We start from the raw sequence: 16,544 nt of genomic DNA, 5'->3' as shown, positions 1-16,544 counted from the left end.
TGACATAAATAAAAATACCAAGATAATTAATTGTCTATACAATAAAATGATTTTTCAAATATCTCTTACAAGATACCTGATCAGAAAAGCATTGTCAATAAATTTTAACTTTGATGGTTGAATAAAGATTGAGATTCAAAGTACCATTAAATATAAATACATATTTTCTTGCTGATCAACATCAAGATCAAAGTTTCTTTTTCATCTTCAAGTTATGATCTTTTTTTTACGTTCAAGATTATCAGTCATATTTTTATATTCAACATCCAAAAAGACTATGATGTTATTAGTTAGCAATTTACTTTTTCCAATCAAATATTTATCAAAATAATTCTCCATTTTTTCCATTGAAAAGTATTCAAAGCAATTTGTTAGAAAATGCAGGAATTAAAAACTTCTCAATGTACAGTTTAAAAAGCCGTTACATAATTATTTTCCATTCCACCATCATCAAAGAAAATCAACTAAATTCAAACTCAATAGAAAAATATCAAGTTGAATAAATAAGAACTTGAATAAATAAATAATTCTCTCAACATATCACTCAGCTAATAATGTTTTAAATTGAATTTGCAGATCCTCCTGTCTCACTTTGATGCGTTCAAATTCCCAAGCTCCGAGGTTGTACAATTCCGTGCCCTAGTAACACCTTGCATGCCAAATTGCGAGCCAGTCCAGTGTGACCAAGAGGAATCTACTGGGGAATTACGTTCAGTCGTCAGTTATGGTCGGCGTAGACGTCGTGCAGCATCTCCAGCGCGTGAAGATCTATTGCTTGAACAATCAATTCAAATAACGGACAAATTTGGCTTCGAACGAGATGGAAAGGCCATAAACCGTACAACAACACGAGACACTATTTTTGTTGAAAGTGAAGATGTATCTGGTGTCAATGGACTTTGCATCAACATGGCAGAGGCTATAATAGCTAGTACCGTATTCATCGTCGCTCAGATAATTGTCATCGCCGCATGGACATTCACCTGGCAACGGCGTAAGCAAATTCTCAAGCATCAAGAGGCACTCTCGGTATCTGTCTCAGTACCAGGAATGCATTCTGGCATCCCTAGCCGTACTGACAGCCTCTGTAAATTATATGACGCTGGATACTCACGTCGATTTTAAATTCATCAACATCAAAAGCTGCTTCTAGCTAACATTAAAAATCATCTGCATCATTAGCAGTCATTTTGACTAATTTCTTTCGACTACTGCTTAAGTCTCGTGACACTCAAATTAGTGTAATGAGCATTAGTCGAAATAATATCAAGTTAAAATTACTATCGATCATCATCATCATTGTCGGTAATAAATTTCATTAAATACGTATCAAAAGCGGACGCACGGTGGAACCCAGTAATGAATTATTTACTCTTACTATAAGTATCTTAGCCGCTGGCCCTTTGGCTATTATTTTTACTCGTACAACCCTCAAGAGTCTCTTCAGGTTGAGCCGGATCATCCGATGAAACAAGGACGAACCGCTTGACCTGATCCAACTTGAGGGTTATTTTGTTCAGGCTTTTTTTTTAGTTGCCTGCGGTTGCTACTTAAAGTACTTTATATATCCTGCTCGTGCAATCGATATTGTCAGATCTCGCACGTTCATTTCAGCTGCTGACAATTACAAAAGAAGTCATGAGACTCGCTATTATTTTTCGAAGCGCGCTAGTCTCTGATTTCAAATTAAATACCATATTATTATTTTTTATTATTATTATTACTATTAAAGCAAAAAGATGAAAAGAAAAAAAATCAAATTACTTGCGAGTTATCTACTGTTGAAGAAAATGATTAAAAAAATATGAAGAATAGAGTGCAACTAAGCCAACTTCGAGATCGGATAATTAAAAAAAAAAATAATTAAAAAAAGTCGTGCATACTAGTCCTTGAATTATATTATTCACTTCTTCTCGATGGCCGATTTTCTTGGAAAAGAACGTCTTTGCGCGAGAGTCATTATAATTTTTTTTTATCTACAGTCTAATTGACGTAAGGATCTGACTGAAATACGTGATGAGAAGCTGCAGCAGAGAGAGAAATAGGAATAATATTAAAAAAAAAAAAAAGGAACGAAGGGAGAAAAAATGAAAAAGAGATGGTAGAGAAAAGACGGTAAAATTGAAAAGAATTTCAAGAAAAAAAAACTATACACAACAACAACTCATTTATACATACAAAAACTTCTTATCTACGTGAAAGAAAGAATAGTTGTTTGGTAAAGATTCACACGCGATAAACGTTTCTATAGTTTCACCACTTGAAACGACCCATTATCTATCTTAAAAAGTGCTTGATGATGCCACTGAAAGATCAATTGTCTTGGTAACTTATTGAGCAAAAAATTGTTGATGCATTTTTTGTCGTCATATACACGGGATATAATACTACTCTAACATCTTGTAATTGTTTATTTTTTCCAAAATTATTTTTAACAATATTTTAATATAAAATCTTAATAAGCAATATTGATCATTTTCAATAGTTTATTTTTAAAGATTTTATCAAACAACAATTATATTTAATCATTATTTAATCTTTTGTTTAATTTAAAAATTTAATAGAAAATATTTCAATCATAAAATCAGCTTTACAAAATCAATTTATACAAAAAAAAAAAAAGCTTCAATCTGAACTTTTCAATGCATAAATAAACGAGTATCTATTGATAATCAAAAAAAAAGTTCAACCATTAATCAATCGAAGAAACTAAATTAAAAATAGCAATTGATAGGTCTTATTCAATCTCCTTTAGCATAAAACTCCGATTAAAAAGAAAATGGAACTGTAATATTTATCACGTTGGCACAATAATAACGATTGAAGTGGAATAAATAGATTATACAGATAATGTAGTGTCTTGGTAACAATGACGATAGTATTGGGTGGTGTTCACTGGAGAAATGAACGAGGGAAATTGGTGAGCGGTTTACTGCTGGGATATGGATAGGTAGGAAGCATAAGGGCGGGTGTAAAGGGGTTGGTGGAAGGTTAATTGCCTCTCGTGGCATCTCGCGGGTTCTAAGCTCATTGGGAGCACCGTCTCTCTAGGGTCGCTCACTCGGATTACGACAGGGGGCATAGGACAACGCCTTACTCCCCCTCATGAGAAGGCTTCTACCACCTCTCGACGTTCTGTGGTTATGTAACCCCAGATCTACGGGCGACTTAAGCCTGCTTGCTAATTCCCATTTGAATTGAGAGTCGAGTTTATTTGTTTGTTTACCAGCTTATTTCCTTAATTACATGCCTAACTATTAATCCGCAATCTGCATTGATATGAAACGTATATTCAGTGACTAATCAGCAAATTGAAATAATATACCATTTGATATCTCTCCATTTTCACTATTTCCATCTTCACTACCATACTCTATCGTGTCAATTTAATTGAGAAAGTTTAAAATTCAAATACTTTCGTCAAGACAAACAACTAGAGATAAGATTATACCGCTTACTGGCACAAGGATTATCGTTCGTTGAGAATACTATCCTTGCGGTTATTTGCATTACTCGTGTGTTTAATTATTACTTTCTCTTTTACTCTTACTATCTTACTCTCTCGCTCTCTATGCTGCTGCAGCAGACTGTAAAGATCCAAGAGGTAATAAAAAGATAAATTTTTTAATTTAAAGACAAAAAATCAAAGATGTACTCTATTCTTGTAAGTTTGCCAGTCAAGCGGCTCAATGCATTATTTTTATAATCAACATTTTTAGATTAAGATTCATAAGCATTATCATTAAAAGCTGAAGTGTATAAGCTGCTTGTGGTGCGTGGGTAAAATGCCAATTATGTGAATTTGACAATTTATATTTTTGTTGTTTTTATTCTTAAAAGAAAGAAGGGTTAAAAATAATAAAATAAAATAAAATGACGGAAATTGAAAAAATTCTATTAGAAAGAGAGAAAAATAAGAAAACTGTTTTCCAGTCGAATTGGAAAAGACGGCGAAAAAAATAAAAAAAAAAAAAAACAACAAAAGGAAGAAAGAAAGACAAAGAAAAATCCTGTCTATTCTCTCGCACCATCTTGGCTGAGAGCATTTCAGTAGTGAAACACTTTCCATCGAGTTAATTGAATCGCCGTCTTAACCTGCTACCATCAGGCTACGACAACCATCTTCTAATGATTCTTTATAACTCAATGGAAACTGTAATAAAAAATACCTTACATTTAATTAGCTAATTTTTTTATAATGCGTATACAAATATGTAACAAGATTATTCATTAATATCTAACATAAGTCTTTTTTTTTTTTAATTAAACAAAAAAAAAAAAATAATAAAAATTGAAAATCAATACAATATTGGGCTCAAGGACGATCCGATATTAAAACCTAGGACGACTTTTCTTGACTCTAAGTCGTTGTAGATTAGACATATGAGCTTGTCCTTAAGCCTGAGGTGCAAATAATCGTTGTTCAAGACTTAATTAAAATCGAGATTGCTCTGTACTTTAGTAAATAAGTCAAATGGATATTTTTTAACATCGCAAATATTTTTTTATTGCAGGAAAAAAAGCTCAGTCGTAAACAAATATAAGCATTTAATCAAATTTTCACAATAGATTTTACGTACAGAGCATACTTGACACTTGGTCTTTTGATAACATTGCACCAAAATTGCTTATTTATTTTGCATTTATGCATAGAGCCACATTCGCAAATGCTCTCTCTTTCTCCACCGTAGCCCGTCCGCTTATGGCTCCACTAATCTTTATTTCATTAGACGAATGGAAGATGTGAAAAGTAAGAAAATGTAAAAAAAAAAAAAAATATAAAAATAAATGAAAGAAACATCTTTATGATCTATTGATTTATACTCGTGGCTGAATATGCAACTGCCGAATTTTTTTCTACACATGCTCTCATTTTTTTTTTACTCCTGAGTTTTGTCTCTACGCTAAACATTATCGGTACCATTATGTTGTACATAGATTGTGTGGTAAAGAGAAATAAACTCATTTTCTAACTAAAATATTGGTCATTATTTTATTTTTAATTAAACCTGAACCTTAATCCTTGGAAAAAAAATTCAAATCCATTAAACTTAATAAATACTTGAAAAAATTTGACTTGTAAATGGACGAGTTTAAAAATTATATGAAATAATAACTTTTTATATTATTTGCAATATAAAAAAAATTTTTTTTTTTTTAAATACAGAAGGATCGATTCTACAAATACGAACCGTAATAAATAAAAACAAAATAAAATAGAAATATATTTGCTTTATTTTTTGTTTCCATTATCACCTCCAATATAATATAATTTATTTATTTATAATTAAATTAGTCATTAATTTTTTACATTGAAAATAATCAATGAATAGAAATTAAGTAAAACTAACGATTAATGAAAAAAAAAACTAGTCTGTCAATATAAAAAAATTAAATTGATTAATTACCTACTAATTGAGTGAAAACATTATCGACTATTGGAAAGCTTTTCATTAAACTTACAAATAAAATTACCAAGAATTCAATTCTCACTATAATTGAATTATTTTTTTTTTTAATAAATACTATCAACATCTTTGTACAAAAGTAATATCGGAATAATGAAGTAGCTCAAGAAAACGATAGAAATAATTTTATTTGCAATTTATTTAAATAATTCTTAAAATCTATCTTATTGAAATACCTCAATGTATTCCATCGAAATGATTTCCTAATATGAATGAAAGTACTCAATAATTCTCACGCTGCTATATTTTAATATATTTATTCAATGTAAAGTAGTAAAAAATTGTTGATAATTCTAAATGTGGTTTATAATGCTTTCAAAGTGCTGATCGTGCTGCAGATAATACTGCAATTCAAATTCTTGTCACGATTCAACAGCCGAACTAAGTTTCCTGAGAGAAAAGAACGTTTGGCTTGGACGTCGAAGTATATTGGACTGATCTAGTAAAAAAATCTCAGTCTGATTTTTATGCCAAAAGGATTCTAGCTAGGTTTGCAATTTAAACCTTGTAGGAAGACATTTTAATTTTACAGAATTTTAATGTACTTGGAAATTAATTCATTATACATCTTAGAAAAAGAAATATCATTTCTCTCATCAATTTATTCAAAATAAAATCTTTGATAAATTTCTTCAAGATTTATTGAATAATAAATTTCCTTCTTCGAAAACAAAGTTATGAACAAACAAGATAGATATTTTTATTAAAGAAAACTTATTGTTAGAGGTAAACATAGAGAAGTTTCTATCTGTTAATATTAAACTAGAGAAATCTAAAAAAGAAGACCAATAATCCATGAGTAACATTTGAGGAAATAATAATTCGATAAAATTTTGTTATTTTATGAAGAACCAATAAATTATTCGTCTCTTCAAGGAAAAAATTTATATGATGCTACTGATAAAAGGGGAATATATTGTCAAAGCTTTATCAGAGATTACAATATTTAATTACAAAAAAAACAATTAATTGAAACTACCTTTTACACGATTTTGTACGTTGGAAATTACAGATATTTTTAGTCACCTATTAACAACCCTTTTTTTCAATTGACATCATTCGTTAATTTAAATCAAATTACTTTTAATCTGTGCATAACACTTATTTAAAAAAAAAAAAATTAAATATTTGTAACAAATTTTAAATCTTTTAATACTTTTTCATATTCATATTTTGTTTTAATAATGACATAAAAAAGAATTTAGATTATATCATTTGTAAATTTAAAAAATTCAATGTATTTAAAAAAAAAAAAAAAAACGAATGGAAAATTCTCTAGATCACATTCCAGTTCATAAAAAGGGAATTTAATCCATAAAATACTTTTATAGAAATTCGGAAATTTAGAGGTACAGATTTGGAGTGAAAAGAATTTAAACTGTTTCAAAAAGCTTATTTCTCTGGTAAAAATTAATAAAAAAATAACTGATGAACTATCAAATGAATTTATAGTAAAATAAATGATGATAAATTTTTTTACAAAAAATTGGAAAATAATTATTGGGCTTTACACAATGCCAAGTAAATTTTTAAAGACTGGAGAGCTTTTTACGAGGATTCTTTCACTTTATCATCATCGTTAATTGTAATTACAAAGTTGTATAAAATATAAGAAGAATAAAAATAAATTTAGTATCAGTTGAATTTTTTTGGAAAGCTAATTGAGGATATCGTGGTGGTGCATAATAAGATTAAGAGTAATACTCGCTAAGCAGACTTGTTAGTCGTTGGTAAAGGTAATTAAGCTGAAACTTCATATTATTAAAGCCCTTCGTTAGTCTCTGTATCACGTAGACTAATTGGTGCTTTATAGTTGCATCTAAGTTGTTAATTTTATGCTTCTTATGGTAGAATAAAATAATCATCGTAACTCAATAAATGTTTAAAAAATAAAAATTCCTACATTTAGATCAGATTCATCAAAAATCTGTATTATTACGATTAATATTCCTAAGAATAATTATTAGCATATTTAAACAGAAGAATTTTAGTATTCAAGAATTTTTAAAATTATATTGAAGACATTAAAGAGACATAAAGTGCAGAAAGGTTAACTGGGACACTTTTAAGGAAAAATTAAGTTTTTTTCATTATATTATTACAAAAAAAAATGAAATCGTCTTATAATCTGAGGAGTATCTTAAGTTAACTTAAAAATAGAAAAGTAAAGTTTTCCTCTTGTTTTTAAGTTTAATTTTATTTCAAAAAAGTCAAACTTATTCAATTCAAATTCTATACAAAAAAATACATATTCTAGAAAAAATCTTTTTTTTATAAACTATTTAAATATTGTTTAAGTCTAGAATTTGAAACTTAAGAAGAATTAAAGAAAATAATTTAAACTTTCTTTTGTAATTAAATTATTAAATAATAAATACAATAACATCACTAAATAACAAAACAATAAATAATAAACAAATAAATTAAAGCTGTTTTCTCTTAAGATACTTAAAACTGTTAGAATATTAATGTAATTAATATTCTAATTTTTTTATCAGTAATTTAATATAATAATAAATAACACGTTACTTTAATTCAAAATGACCTATTGAACTGAATTAATGATATGAAGTTACTGAAAAATTGAAAGTACTATTCTTCAAAACTCTAGTGTCTTCAAATATATACGAATATATAAGTAGATGAATAGATAAATATCATAAATTTTGAATAGAATATACAACTAAACAATTAACAAGATAAATTTGAAAAACATAAACGAGGTATTCAAATCAACTTGTGCAATTTCTGAAGCACAAACACGTCAAGAGAAAATGCATTACGTACTCACGAGCAGCCAAGCTACATAGGGTGGGGAAAAGCTGGTAAAAACATGCATATATTTCCATATAACAGGTTTATATATTACACCGTCACTAGCAGCGTGTGGTTACATTTGAATGCGTTGTTCCACAGCTAAAATATCTAATACGCTCGTGCGACCAATTAAATTCATCTACGGTCAAAAAACAAAACTGAGACAATACTCGACGTAAAATCCTGTAAAAATACATTCTATAAATATTTTTATCTAGAAAAAATGGTTTACCATACCCAATGAATCTTTTGAATTTGCAAAATAAAAATAAAATTAAAAAAAAAAACTCTGACACTCTAATGAATGCTTCGAATTGAGAATTCGCGATGGGAGATCAGTCCGATTAATCGACCCCAGAGATTCAATGCCCAAAGCGAGAGCTGTATCGAGTAGCTGTCAAACGAGAGTTTTCTCTTGTCGAAGATTTAGAGAATGAGTGCAATTAATTGCACAGCATTCTATCGAATAAAATTTACAAAAGTTTCAAACTATTTGACCGATATTTGATCCATTTAAAATACCATTCACTTGCACATAATTAATCAACAACCAAGCCTATATATCTATTAATTACTTGACTATTACTTAAAACTTTATTATACCACTGACCAAACTTTGGCTAGAGTGTCAAAGCTCCGATACCACCAGATCCAAACTAATTACGATAATGGATTACTGAAGAAGAACTTTATTTTCCTGATTATTGTCTAGTGGTCAGAGTTTGTTGTTGTTTAGTTTTAGCATTAAACTTTGTTTCAATTAGTTTTATCAAAATAATTAATTACCATAATGAAGAGTATTCTAAAAAAAAAAAATTATTCAATATTTAGACTTTATTATTAACTTACCCTTAATCGAAGATCACTAACTGACCAGACGCGGCTTGCAAAATCATTAGACGCTCCAAGAATCAAAGTACCAGTTGAATCAAAGTCCACGGACATAACACTAGCATTACTTCCTATCAGCATTCCTTTACTTTCAAAAGTTCCTATAAAAAATTTTGCGATTAGTTTATTGTCAATAAACTTCATAAAATGTAATAACTATTTTTTCAAATATAATATTTCTCGTTTTATTTGACATTTATTTATTATATTTCATTCGAAATACCTTTAGAAATATCCCAAAGCTTGACTTTCCTATCAGCACCACCGGTTGCCAATAACCTGTCGACTGGAGACCACTTAACTGCACTAACTTCTCCGTCATGTGCTCCCTGCGGCAGAATAGGTTATAATTTTTATTATTGTTGTTACGATTGAATAGTTTGTATTATTCAATAAAACATTAAAGTAAAATGAACCATTGATATAAAAAAAAACTTCAAAAGAGATAAAAAAAAATGACATACAAATTTAACGGTAACTTCTGTAGGAACTGCAGTGCGGAGACCAATTCCCTCTTTAACACTCGTTCGATCAGGACTAATTGCTCTGGTGTCTCTAGCAGCATCCTCCAAGTCTTTTTGAACTTTAGCTTGTCTTTTTCTGCAATTGATAAACCAATTTAATTGACTATTGCCGTTTATTTAATTGAAAAAAATTACACAGCTCAAATTGATGAATAAAATGTAAAGAAATATTCTGAAAATGGTTAAAAATCGTTATTTATGGAAGACTCGATAATATGATATACAACGGGCTTACATTCTCCAATAATTAGTTTCAGGCTTTAATTAATGATTGATAATGATACAAATCTATTTTCAAGCATGATGAGGTTTAAATAAATTATTGAATTGTTATTATTGACATCATTTCAAGTTAGTAATTACCATTTGCAATGTACAAATTTTTTAAATCAGTTATCGATAACATATACCTGATTCTTGTGTCTTCAAAAGCTTTGATCATTCACGACGAACCCAAGGAAAGCATTAGTCGAATAAATAAATGTAAAGAAATAAGAAGTAATTTATAAGCAGTGTAACTGTTATCGATTTCGAGTTTCATGTGTTACTTTTGACTGAGCCACTTACCCAAATTTTGATATAGTTTGCATCAAAAAGGCAGTTGGACTGGAAAATCCCTCGCTGAAATGAAAATGTCGAGGAGTGTGTAGTAGTAAAAACGTATTATTGTGTTGTGTAATTTAAATATATCAACATTAAAATAAATTCCAGTGGTCCGTACATATATCTGTGTATCACCAGTAGAGTCTTCCATAAATTTATACGCGGATTTATTTTTAAATACGTTCATCAGAGCCATGCATTCGTACAAACTGATGTAAATTGGAATTTGATGGCCCACAAGCTGTTTTTCATTGTAAATTATTTTATACTTACTTTAAAAAATTATCATTTTCTTCATTCATTTTCTCTGCATCTTTTGCTTTGCATTTGATTAATCGTTCTACCAATTGACGATTTTCTTCCTATAACCAAAAATTTCATTTAATAAAATAAACAACGCACACATTATTTATTGAATTTTAACATTATCGAAAATATTAAATTCTGGATAAACAAAATTTTGTTGGGTCATTTAAACAAATATTATCTGTTTATTTACGATTTCGATTGCATTTTATCTAGTGCATCATTGAAATTCAGTAAACATTGATTGAATTGAACTTTAGTAATATTATAAATTTAGTTCAATAAATTAACATAAAATTTATAAGCTAATTATAAAATGTTTGAACCTACCGAAAAAAAGATGAATAAAAATAGTTATTTTTTCAATAAAGAAGAACTATTATATTTGCATTACGTAACTAAAGTGAAATTGATTCATAGTGAATTAATTATTACTCATGTCCTAGGTTCTAGGTATTTTATATTAAAACATCAATATTTGTATTTACGTAACATTTTTATAAATATTAAATTTTCGTTGGTTTCATCAATCCCTTGACAATATTGATAAGCAATGAAAACCATGATGACTGGAGAGAGATTAGTTACTAATGATTTTTTTTTTAATTACTTCAACTACTTACACATTAAAATGGTGATAGCTACCAACATAATTTACAATAAATTTGGTCAATAACTTCTCACAAATTTATTTAGTTAATAGTAGTAAATTAAAACTGAAACATTAATTTTTAATAACTGTTTGGCAAAATATACCTGAGCTTTTCGTAATTTTTCTTCAAGTGAAGCAAACGCTAGCTGCAATGCTTGGTACTCATCTCTAAGCATTTGATTAGCTTCTGACAATTCACGTTCTTTATTTAAACATATCGTTAACTCAGCTCGTAAAGAAGCATTTAACTCTATACTCTCTGCCAAGCTGTAAAATTCAAAAGTAAACGTTTAAATTTATTTGTTTTTACTCAAAATTTCTAAAGTTAGCTTGAAATATTACCTAGTTTCTTTGCTTTGAAGATCTTTCATTAACTCCTGCATTCTATTATTTAAATCTACAATTTGTTGTGCATGTTCACCTCTTCTTCTATGCAACATCGTTAGTTCTTCAGCTTGAGCAAGTAATCGAGCTTCCAGAGCAGCATTAGCACCAGATGTTCCAGTTCCTCCAGAAACTCCGCATCTTAATTTTTCAATGTTAACTGTTAATTGCAAATTTTCTCCTCTCAAAGTATTTGCATTCTCAAAGAGTCGATTATCTGTAAACATCAATATTGAATGAATATTACTCATTATGTTGCAAAATAAAGCAAAATTTATTTTAAAAAATAGAGCAACAAGTTTTTTTAAGTATAAATTAGATTCAATTTAAATACTATCTAAGATCAGTTTTTATAATTAATATTAAAATATGGAAAATAAATTATGATCAATATGTTGACAAGATTTACTCATTTCAACAACTTTCGACAAAATTTTATAATAGTAAACATTAAATAAATAATATTAAAAAATAACGTACGTAAATGAATAAGTTCCGAAAAAGAATGAGTTTGTAATTTGTTTCTACTCCTTAATTGCGTTATTATTGTTTTTCTCCAATCTTTAGCCTCACTGAAAGAGGTTACACTCATATTTGTATCTGCCATGACAATCACAACTGAATTTAAATGTCCAAATTAAATAACTATATAAATTATCACAATTTTACACTTTTACCACAATAAATAATGTTAATAAACAATAAAAATAAACAATAACTAAATTTTAAGTCACTTCAACAACAAATCATACTAACAAATTAGCACAGCACTTTCACACACATTTTCACTTGTCTTCGAATGATTTGTAGTTATTAACCTAACAATATTAAGCATAAATGTCATGACAATTTTGTTTAATGTCAAACATGTATTATTAGTGTAAATAACTAATCTATTTGTTAATTATACCAATTGCCATATACACTATTTTCAACTCCGAAATCCAAACAAAACGTGGGTTCTGCGATCACGACGGAAAACTCGAATTTCGCGTGATGTAGATGGCACGACGAAGGCCAGGAACGGTAAAAAAACAAATGACTAAAGATTAATTGTTAGATTATTTTCCCACTCTAATCATTATTTTTCTAAGTTGATTAATATCAATAACTAATCACATATATTTATAGAATTTTTATATTCGATATTTCATTATAAACTTTGCTTATTAATAAAATAATTTATTATAAATGCTTTCTAAATTCAAATAACCACTGACCATTTAATCACACGCTATTACGTCCCTTCTCTATCATCATCTACGATGCACTGGTGCGAGTGAGACGCCAATCTTTCTCCCAAGCGCGCGCACGGCAGCCATTAATGCGACTACCTTCATGAGAATCTCGATCGATTGTCGATATTTATTTCGAGAGTTGTCAGTTAACTTAGAACTAACTTCATGTTATTTGATTAACCTTAGTTGCAGAGTGTAAACAATTGTTATACTTGTAACAATTAATTTATTTTTTACCCAAAAAATATATATATATATTTATTTCTATATAAATATTTTATATACTTAATAATTTTAAATTAAATATACAGTGTGTTGAGGAATAATTGATTGATAGTAGTGTGTAAATAAATGAAAAATGAATAAAATAATGAAAAAATTAAAATACGATTATGAGTGAATCCGACGACACGGATATTCTTCTGTTAATTCCACCAGATTTATTCACCGTGGCGTCATCACAATCAGAAGAGAGTTTACTTAATTGTTATCGTTCTAATGATAACACAATTGTTTCAGAACTAATAGAACACGTTCAATTGTTAGAGGACAGAATAAGTGCAATTGAAACTAAAGATAATAGTTTAGCAGATCCAGCTAACTTTGAATCTGGAATCCTGGAGTCGAGAATAAGTAATTTGGATTTATTTAATGATAAATATTCAGATACAAGATCACTTACGAGCCAAACATGTCAAAAAAAAAAATTTCCTAAAGCCCCAAACATTTACATCACCTGGATCAATTTCAAACTTTTCTTTGCCTCCTAATTCACCTCAGAAAAAATATGAGTATACCTCAATGAAGACTGAAGCTACAAATGACTTAGCTTTTTCATATTCCAATATGGCAAACACAAAAAATAGTGATCTTCCGTCGAGTCATGATTTATTAGCTGGTAACAGTTTTCAATTAAGTATGATGAGAGATAAAAAAGAATTATCTTCTTCGATTAAACATAAAATGGATTATCCTTTTTCAATGACTGAAAGAACCAAGCCGTGGGAGTTGAATAAATCAGCAAATTCCACGAGCACTCCCAAAAAAACCTCTAGATTTAGTACATTAAATGATAATAAATTTGATAAGAAAGATGATAATTTGATTAATTTATCTACTCCGGTGAATTTAAATCCTTCAAGAGAAGTTAATGGAAAAAATAGTCAAAGTAAAAATATGAATGATTCAGAAATGACTGCTGGTCCTCAACCATGGTAATTATTTATAACTATCTATAATTTTATAAAAAAAAACTTTCCAATTATTAATATTGTTTTATTTTTTCAGGGAATCTCAGAAACTACTAACTCTTTCAGATTTCTGGGCTCCAGATTCAACGAAAAGCGAAGTAGAAAAATTACAAATAAAATTAGAAGAAGAAAAATTTCGTCGAGAGCACTGTGAACAATTAATTCAAGAGCTCCAAAAAAGGCTATTAGAACAGCAAGAGAAAGTGGCAGTAGCAATGAGAGTTGATAAAGATAAGAGTGATATTATTTCGCAATTTCAAACTGTATGGAGTAAATTCAAAGTCCGTTGGAATTCTTTGGAGGCAGATCATAATCACTTACAAGAAAATGTAAAAGATATTAAATTGAAACATGACAAAGAAATTGAAGCATTTTTAAATAAATTAAAGCACAAAGATGAAGAAATTATTAAAAGCAATCAATTAGTTAGAGAAATGGAGGAAAAATATGATAAAGTAGTCAAAGAAAAAATAGGTTTACTTGAAGATCATGCGAATGAATTAGAAAAATATAAATCCTTAGTTGAAGCTGCAGAGGGTCGTTATGAAACACTCAAATTAGAGTTTAATAAATTGAATGAAACTAATCAGCAGTTGGAAGAGACTACGAAAAATATTCAACAAGAATTATATAAAGAGCGGTTGAAAAATGGAGAAGTACGAACTGAAATGAATGTAATTCATAAAGCACTAGATACATGTGAAGCTGAATTAATCGTATTACGTCAGGAGAAAGAAAATTTGCAGTTGAAATTGAAAGAAGAGGAAGGTCGCGTTAATATTTTAGAGAAAAATAAAATTATGTTATTAGAAGAATTGAATAACGCCAAAAAGGCTGAGGTAATATTAATTTAAAAATTTCTAACTTGTGGAAAAAAACTCATTTATATATTTTCTTTTTTGATCAATTTTACTTTAGAATCTCGTAAAGGAGGAAATGAAGAATCTTATCGCACAACAAGAAGCAAAAAAAACTGAATTACGTGACGTCTATCAAAAGCAACTTGATGAAGTAGTAAATACAAAGTTAAAGGAGTTTGAAGCGCAGTTAGATGCTGCAGAATTGAATTTTCAAATAGAATTGGAGTCAAAGCAACGTGCCATAGCTGAATGTGCGGCAAGGAAAATTAAGACTGTTATTGACAAGTAAATTATAATTGTTAAAATATTTTATTAAGTAATAGATATATACATAAATAATAATTTTTTTTTGTTAGACATCGTTTAGAGGTAAACCTTCTAGAAGAGAAACATAAAGAAGAAAAAAAGTTGTTTGATATTCGTTTATCGCAAACGACTAAAAAAGCATTGGCTTACGAAGCACAGTTGAACTCATATCAAAATGCGAAGTCACGACTAGCCGAACAACTTCATTCACTCATGGAAAAACAGTATCATCAAGCATTACAGATATTATCAAGTAAATTAAAATAAATTCTATACATTGAGTTTTCAAAATAATTTTTAGATTTTTTGGCAGATATGTTTTAATATTTATGGCTTTTAATAGGAAACGGAGATAACTTTGATTTATCACAATGTACAAATGGCGATAAATCTTTCGAAGTATTGAATTTTATGAAAAATGCCAACTACGGTAAGGGAATACCGTGTTTAGAGCCAATGAAATCGAATGCCAATAAGACTGATAAAAATAAAAAAGACTATTCAGAAGCTGGCCAAAATTACAATGAAAGCTTAGCAACTTATATTTCTAGTGATGATTCACCTGGAACAAGACAAGTTGATTCAAAAGATGATCTTAAAAAATATATAAAAATGGTTAGGTTTTTAAATCAATAAAGTTCAATTTATTAATTAGTAATAAAATATATTTTCTTTCATTTTTAGATTTTACAAATGCATCAATCACAAAAATCTTCAGCAGATTCCAATGGAATTGATCAAAATTCCAGCTCAAATCCTGTCGGAAGAGAAGTTCCACGTAAATTTTACATGAAAGCTGAATCAGATAATTCAAATGATGAGAATTCTTCACAAAAAATTGCTGAAGAAACAAGTACTACAATTAATACTGTAATTATCTTTTTTTCATTTTTTTATTGCTAACAATTTTAATAGTCTTCTAACTATCTTATCAACTAAATTATCCTTTTTTGCGGCAATTAAGGATAGACTTAATTATTCTAGGAATACATGACGTATGAAAAAAATAAATGTCGGACATCTAATCGAGGAGTAACGACAGAAAAAACGAAGCCACCATGGAAATGAAATTTATAAATAGAGTCTATGAATAATGAACTTCAGTACAAACTTAATTATACCAGTAGAAAATTTTAATTATAATCATATACTGTTAAAGAAGGATTACCTCATACTTTTATAAATAATCATTTTTACATTTTTCTAAATAAACAATTTTATACTTTAATATTGTTCAAACAGTCT

At 28.6% G+C, this 16,544-nt stretch overlaps 3 protein-coding genes across 11 annotated transcripts in view; 2 read left to right on the top strand and 1 right to left on the bottom strand.

The window, feature by feature from the left end:
• Positions 1–4,979, top strand: part of LOC118064128 (uncharacterized) — a 128,622-nt gene extending 123,643 nt beyond the window's left edge. For all 6 annotated transcript variants that reach the window (XM_035078550.1, XM_035078554.1, XM_035078551.1 and 3 more), the window contains one exon: positions 577–4,979. In XM_035078550.1, the coding sequence (XP_034934441.1) occupies positions 577–1,125 (549 nt within the window). In that variant the 3' untranslated portion in view covers positions 1,126–4,979. The remainder of the gene's footprint in view (positions 1–576) is intronic.
• The window catches only part of Atg16 (Autophagy-related 16), a 186,763-nt gene extending 173,635 nt beyond the window's left edge, over positions 1–13,128 (bottom strand). Inside the window, exons 1-8 of one of the 2 annotated variants that reach the window (XM_035078556.1) lie at positions 12,126–13,128; positions 11,604–11,862; positions 11,366–11,528; positions 10,577–10,665; positions 10,268–10,321; positions 9,641–9,776; positions 9,400–9,505; positions 9,135–9,277 (exon numbers count right to left, since the gene is read on the bottom strand). In XM_035078556.1, coding sequence (XP_034934447.1) covers positions 9,135–9,277; positions 9,400–9,505; positions 9,641–9,776; positions 10,268–10,321; positions 10,577–10,665; positions 11,366–11,528; positions 11,604–11,862; positions 12,126–12,252 — 1,077 coding nt within the window. In that variant the 5' untranslated portion in view covers positions 12,253–13,128. The remainder of the gene's footprint in view (positions 1–9,134; positions 9,278–9,399; positions 9,506–9,640; positions 9,777–10,267; positions 10,322–10,576; positions 10,666–11,365; positions 11,529–11,603; positions 11,863–12,125) is intronic. The other variant, XM_035078557.1, reaches the window with a different exon arrangement.
• A 307-nt stretch (positions 13,129–13,435) lies between these two features.
• On the top strand, positions 13,436–16,506 carry LOC118064127 (protein CROWDED NUCLEI 1). Of its 3 annotated transcripts, none has more exons than XM_035078547.1 (7): positions 13,436–14,097; positions 14,171–14,972; positions 15,052–15,278; positions 15,350–15,552; positions 15,643–15,914; positions 15,984–16,169; positions 16,284–16,506. In XM_035078547.1, the coding sequence occupies exons 1-7, from the start codon at positions 13,535–13,537 to the stop codon at positions 16,365–16,367; spliced, it is 2,337 nt and encodes a 778-aa protein (XP_034934438.1). In that variant the 5' UTR covers positions 13,436–13,534; the 3' UTR covers positions 16,368–16,506. The 3 variants fall into 3 exon arrangements, with proteins under 3 accessions (XP_034934438.1, XP_034934440.1, XP_034934439.1); XM_035078549.1 differs by having other exon boundaries at positions 16,269–16,506; XM_035078548.1 differs by having other exon boundaries at positions 16,264–16,506.
• Positions 16,507–16,544: the final 38 nt, after the last annotated feature.

This window comes from Chelonus insularis, unplaced genomic scaffold (assembly GCF_013357705.1).
Source record: "Chelonus insularis isolate UGA/USDA-ARS -01 unplaced genomic scaffold, ASM1335770v1 contig_160_pilon, whole genome shotgun sequence".
NCBI classification, from domain to species: Eukaryota; Metazoa; Arthropoda; class Insecta; order Hymenoptera; family Braconidae; genus Chelonus; species Chelonus insularis.
Note: the sequence above shows the minus strand (reverse complement) of the source record. Positions and strands in the feature narration are given on the sequence as shown.